The sequence below is a fragment of the Montipora foliosa genome, chromosome 5 (assembly GCF_036669935.1).
Source record: "Montipora foliosa isolate CH-2021 chromosome 5, ASM3666993v2, whole genome shotgun sequence".
Lineage (NCBI taxonomy): Eukaryota > Metazoa > Cnidaria > Anthozoa > Scleractinia > Acroporidae > Montipora > Montipora foliosa.
In genome coordinates this window covers 413,742-419,965 of record NC_090873.1, presented here as the reverse complement: position 1 = coordinate 419,965, position 6,224 = coordinate 413,742, and the positions used below count along the sequence as shown (strand labels likewise).

The 6,224-nt window shown below is 40.6% G+C and overlaps 1 protein-coding gene across 1 annotated transcript; it reads right to left on the bottom strand.

Moving 5' to 3' along the window:
- Positions 1-925: 925 nt before the first annotated feature.
- Positions 926-6,012, bottom strand: LOC138003279 (HCLS1-binding protein 3-like). The gene is made up of 6 exons (XM_068849235.1): positions 5,896-6,012; positions 4,873-5,038; positions 3,998-4,258; positions 3,430-3,737; positions 2,217-2,507; positions 926-1,372 (listed from the first exon to the last, which is right to left on the bottom strand). Exons 1-6 carry the CDS (start codon positions 5,919-5,921, stop codon positions 1,165-1,167), a joined length of 1,260 nt encoding a protein of 419 aa, XP_068705336.1. The 5' UTR covers positions 5,922-6,012; the 3' UTR covers positions 926-1,164.
- Positions 6,013-6,224: the final 212 nt, after the last annotated feature.

Sequence of the window (6,224 nt, the reverse complement as noted above, 5' to 3'; positions counted from 1 at the left end):
GTGAGGATTCCAATAAGGCAACGCATACTCAAGCGTAGGTGTGCTTAGGGACGCTTACTTAAGCGTTAAGTGTGTACCAATATTCCAGGGATAAAATTGTTATGAACAGCGAGTCTGTTTGGAATGAAAATTGAGAATTAATCATCAGGTGTTCGCGTCCTCCAGACCACATACACTGTAACCTCAAATTTGGTCATTTCACGTCGTTTCTTGGACAAGAACGGCAACAAAATGTACCAGAATGTGAAATGCACGATGCAGGGCATACATCATAATAGATTTCTTTTCTAGTCTTTCATGACAGAGTTTGCAGCACCCTAGTACCCTGGGGGAGCAAATCACTTAAATCACTGTCATAACTAGCAGACATCAGTATGCGAGCTGCGCGATTTTGAAGCTTTTGAAGTTTTTCAGAAAGGCCCTTATTACAGTGTCCCCACACCAGATCGCAATAGTCAAAATGAGGCTGAACAAGGCTGTTATATACATTGAGGGGATTTGATGCCGTATTCGTTTAATTGCACCAACGGCGGAAGCAACCTTACAGATAATGATCAATGTGATGTTGCCAGTTTCACATTTTGATACACTTCTTTGCCATTCTCATCCTGACAACGGCGGGAAATGACCAAATTTGAGGTCATGTGAATTTAAGGACGCGAGCACCTGGCGGTAAATTTTCAATTTCCTGTCCAAACATCCACACCGTTCACACCAATTTTGTTTCTGGAATGTTGACACACACTTTCTACGCCGAACTAGTTGGAATAATCGCGAAATTATTACAACAAAGGGAAATGATATTTTCGGATAACGTTCTCGTAGCCCGGTCGCCGTCGGCCAGCTCCCTAATGCTATTATAAGGACAGCGACGCGCCCTTCGGTTTCCCTTTTGGCTTCGTAAAGCAAAAGATTAACTTGTCCCTGAACTGTTAATGTTCAATTTACTTCTACTTTCGGTCACTTGTTTGTCCATCATGAGGAAACAAGAAATGGGAGGCCAAAAGGATGAAGAATAAACGTGGGAGGAAGAAAGGAATCGGATTCGAGACAAGCTTGATGCTGTCCGCATGCACCGTGTGCTTTCCTCACGACAGCCACGTCGGTTTGTGGCTTTTGTCCTACAATAAATTAACGTCCTTCTAAGCCTCTGTGATTTAAATCCTAAAATAAATCAAGCTTTGTCTCTGTGCTGGGCATGTTCTGCTGAATGTAGCTTGCAATGTCGTCCACCCCCATATCCTGCACACCTCTTTCTTGAACTCCTTTCCTTTGTTGGAACAAGTCATCATCGTCTTCCGTTGTTCCAAAGCTGGGTTGTGGCGGACTGTTGAATATATCGTCGAGTGTCTCTTCGCCATGTGATGCAGGTCTAGAGCAAAATTAAAAGTAATGGCCCCAGTTGTTCAAATGGTGGAAGAACGCTATCCACCAGATAAATCACTATCCATTGGATAATGCAATTGTTTTCGCTATGACTTATCCACTGGTTAGTGATTTATCCAACGTTTGAAAAACTGGGGCCTGGACGAATTTGGAAATGGTTTGCAGGCATGTTACGTGAACTCAAGACAGAAACCACTTTCCCTTCTGGGGTTCTTTCATAGCAACTTTCAGGCCTTCTTAGCAGGTGACATGAATATAAGACATCCACAGAACGTTGGAATGTACCGCGGTTTCAAATATAAAGAAAATAAATGCACGCATAATAATTTGGAGTTTGTTCTGGTCAATGTGGTAATTTCTTGGCTGCCAGTACCCTATATTCCTTTGTTAGAATTTTCTCAAATTTTCGCAATTAGGTTAAAGAAAAAAGGGAACCAACAAAGGTCGTTGTTGTTGATCTTGAAGCGACTAGGTCACTCTCCCTTCTCCGTCATTGCCTGCGTCTTAAGTTCTTTGATGTTTAGCACGGCTCGTGTGTTCTTACGGCGTTTACATGCGCCCTGACTTACGCTTGCATGGGCATGCGCACTGGTCGCATCTTGTTTTGCTCCAACCGTGTGTTTTTCGAAAGGCTCAAACGTTTTCTAACAAAGACAGGAACAAACGTAAATCGCGCCTCCAATCGCTTTTCGCGTCCGTCACGTCTATGTTCACTCCCGTACGAGACGATTTGTAACAATCGTAATTTAAATTGTGTCCGCGTACTTGGTGTTGCGGGTCTTTGCGTCCACCCAAAAAAATATTTCTTGGTACTGCGGAACACTACAAACCTGTTGAACGACGTCTTTCTTGTTTGATCAAACAAATTTTGGTCTGAACTCCTTGCTTTTCTTTCGGGTACTGACGGCTTTTTTCCTTTAATTGTTGATGACACTGTTCCAAAGAGTTCATCTTCCTCGGCACTTCCCTTGGCAAACCTTGGCTGAGGAGTGGGCTTTGGCTTCAGGTCTGGTTTTGCTTTGAGTCGAGGTTTTGCTACAGGCTTTACAGGTATTACGGGTTTTACTGGTTTTGGAGGCTTCCGTTTGGCCGTCAGTAATTTGTCCAAGTCATCTTCAATACTGTCAACATGTTAAGAGATGAGATGGTACAAAGTAAAAGGATAGAACGTAAAGTTGATGGAAACAAATCCTCCCCTTGCATTTTAGTGGCATATGACAACATATGCAGACATTTAGGTTCTTAAATAATAATAATAATAATAATAATAATAATAATTTGGGCACTGGAGTTGGTCAGGTTGGAGCCTCAGCCTACTACGGGAAAGTGAACGCTCGCCCACCAGAGTCTGGGGTGGCACCTTTGGCAAGTGCCAGTAACCCCTAATCCACCCCTGTTTGGGTTACAACAAGGGGTAGGAGGGACTCTCCAACCTTGGTTGGCAGCCCACCTAGGAAAAGAGGACTCTGATACACAAACCTGCGGGGTAGATGGGACTCATTAGCTTTGGTTGGCAACCCATCTAGTGCTGGTGTAACGATTTAAAGCACCCGGGAAGGAATAACCTGTTCCGCACCCATGCTTCTCATTCATGTGGGTGATAATTCAAATAGTTTTTCAGATAACCGTGTGAATGAGACTGGACCTTCTTGGGAATGAATCATGTATTGAACTGCGGATATGAAATCAAGTGAAACTATGATCCTCCTTCATAACTGTTAAATTTTTTGAGATATTAGCATTGCCATACAATATATGAGATGTTTTCAGAGGGTTCTTCTTGTTGCCAAGGTAACCTATAACGTCATGTAAACAAGTGCATCTTTTTAGGGTTTGCTATTGGTATGTATTGGTTTCAGCCTCCTTGTTGGTTTTCTCCTTCGCACGTGTCTTCTCAACACTTTTTGCAACAAGGAACTGCCTTGCATTGGAGTACAGATTTGTTAAGCACTCACTGTCTGAACTATGTCTAAATAATCACTCCCAAAAAGTTGGACTTTTCAAATTTTCAATTTTCTTATAAGTCGTATGAGTGTTACTTACTTGAGTAGCTCTGAATTGTCCTCTTTCTGCACATTTATTTTCTTTTCATTAGCATCAGCAGGTACAAAAAGATTATTCACATCATCATTGTCAACATTTTCTGTGTCAATTGTATCAAAAATGGAGGAGCCTTTTCTTGATACTGGTGGATTTGTTGCTGAAGATACTTGTGCCACAGCAAGCAAGTCTTCCTCGTCATCTTCTTTGTGTTCTATTCTGTCTGAATCTGTTTTATCCACGCTTGCAAACAGGTCCTCATCTTCTGCAACTTCGTCATTGGCACTTTTCTTTTCTGAGAACTCTTCATCCTAAATATGAGCCAAAATAAGACAAATGCTGTAACTTGCTAATTAAAATTAATAAATACTAGTCTTCCCTCTTAATAAATGGTAAAAAAAATTCACCCTAAAAAATCAAATGATTCATTTTTTGAAAACTAGAAAATATCATGGCCATACCCCTCACCACTACCCAAACATAACACCCTCTTTTCTAGGATGCTCCCAGCCCCACACCCCCAGGAAGACAGTCCCTCTCCCTTAACACTTATAATATACTGGTATCATACCTTTCTTGACTGGGACTCGTCTGACTTAATATCCTTGTTTCCTTTTTTAGCACCAAGAAACTCAAGTACTAATGAACTGCAAGCCAGTTTAGGAGTCCGAGCAATCTGTTGAAGAACTTCCTCCATGTATTGTCGACGGTCACTGATCACAGATTCACTTATAAGAAAAGTCTTTTTTGGTGGAGAAGAAAGGACAACACTGGGGAACTTTTGCACAAGTTTGCTGCACAGGTCTTCAAAAATCTCATATTTATGTGGAATCTGTGATGATAGACAGCACATAATAGCTATAGCATCCTTGACGTAGAATAAGAAATTAAATACTGTACAAGAAATCTGAATAAAAAATTTACCCTTCCTCAACCGAGAACTAAACCCTTCCTTAACCAATGCAATCCTAACCAAACAACTACCAAAAACAATGTAATACAATAATAATAATAGTAATAATAATAATAATAATAATAATAATAATAACAGTAATAATGACCTGCTAAATGCCTTTACTCAGAGTCGGAGACTGAATTGTTAAGGGCACGGCTTGACGAGGTCAGACTGATGGAGTTGTGCTACCGGCTAGGCGCTCGGCCCCTGAACACAACCCATGTATGACCTCGGAGCACAGCACCTCAGCCAGATGGAATAGGCTGGGAGTCGATTTTGCTGAGGGAGGAAAACTGGAGTACCCGGAGAAAAACCCTCGGAGTCAGGTTGAGATCGATTGAAACTCAGACCACATGCGATCTCGGGGCCAAGAGTTGAACCCCGGTCGCAGAGGTGGAAGGCACGGTTGATAACCACAAAGTCATCCCATCAATAACTAGATTACAATGACAACATTCAACACTATTTAACTACACTTGATTGATGCTCACCATGAACTGGACAACATCAGACTCCTTATGTTTATTTGGTATTTTAAAGTAGAACAGTTGCGTCACTACAATGACGTGGTACGAAACAGATCCACCAAATGATCCAGAGATGTGTTCATACTGAGGTACAAATATATCAATACCAGTTGACCTATTCTTCAGTTCCCTGAAATCATTTAATAAATTATTGTTCATGTTATTAGTTCAAGCTTTAGTGTGCACATCCAAGTTTTATCACATTGACAAAGTCTGAAGAACACAAAAGATTGCAAGAAATGCTTGAGGCAAACCTGAGAGCAAATCTTGCATTTTCAAGTCCTATTTTTTTGCCAGCATCATAGCTTTGTGTATATTAGAGATTTAATAGCATTGCAATCCTTCTAATAAGAACGTTTCATCTCTCAAGTGTTGAAACTGGTTTGAGCCACCTTAACAAGCCTTGTATGTGGAGTTCTCACGATGATTTGAGTTTGAAACATTTGAATGACAACAGCAAAGTACTGAAAAAAAAAGGGCTAATATCCAGGACCGAGCTGTTTAAAGCACGGATGAACTAACCTGTATCAGCTTTGAACTGTAAGGTCAGCTTCAACCTCTTGGTGTTCATTGCTTACCGTTAGCAATTGTCAGCATGACCGGGAAGTTCATATATACGGAAATTGCATGAACCCTCTTTGACATCTTACATTCATGAATAAAAAATTTGGGCAATGGAGAAAAGTTTAACTGTGGTGATAAAGGTGAAGAAATATCAATGACATAAGCTTATTTTGTATCAGCCGACCGAGCTGGTAAAATTGAGCACTTTGAGTCCTCTCATTGATATTACAAAAATGGGTTTAACATCCATAAAAATTAAGCAGAAAGTTATTTTTTGGAGTTAGTCACGCTTTCTCAAGAGAACTATGGCAATCATATTAAATTTTCGAGAGGACATTAGTTTCCACTATGTACTATGATTTTATGTTCTAACATTATCTTTTAACGAAATGAGGACCCCTTATAGACACCCCTATAACTTACCGACTTGTTAACGTCACTGAGGCCATAGTTATTAGACTTTTCTGGAAAAAGTTACCCCTATTTGAATGACTTAACGAGTTTTTCTCCAAAACAGTTCGTGACAGAAAAATGGTTCTTGATCTCTCGCCCCATTTTCTCGCGGAGTTTCCAAAATGTCACGCATTGTTTACATTTCATGAGCGACTGGTGGACAAAAGGTTGAAAGGATTCTTCAGATTAAGGGTGTTTCTGATGCTATTCTCTTTGCCATCAGAAACACCATAAGCGTCTATTTAATGGTAATTTACAACTCGGATGTAAATATACCAGGGGATCTGTGTTAATTTACC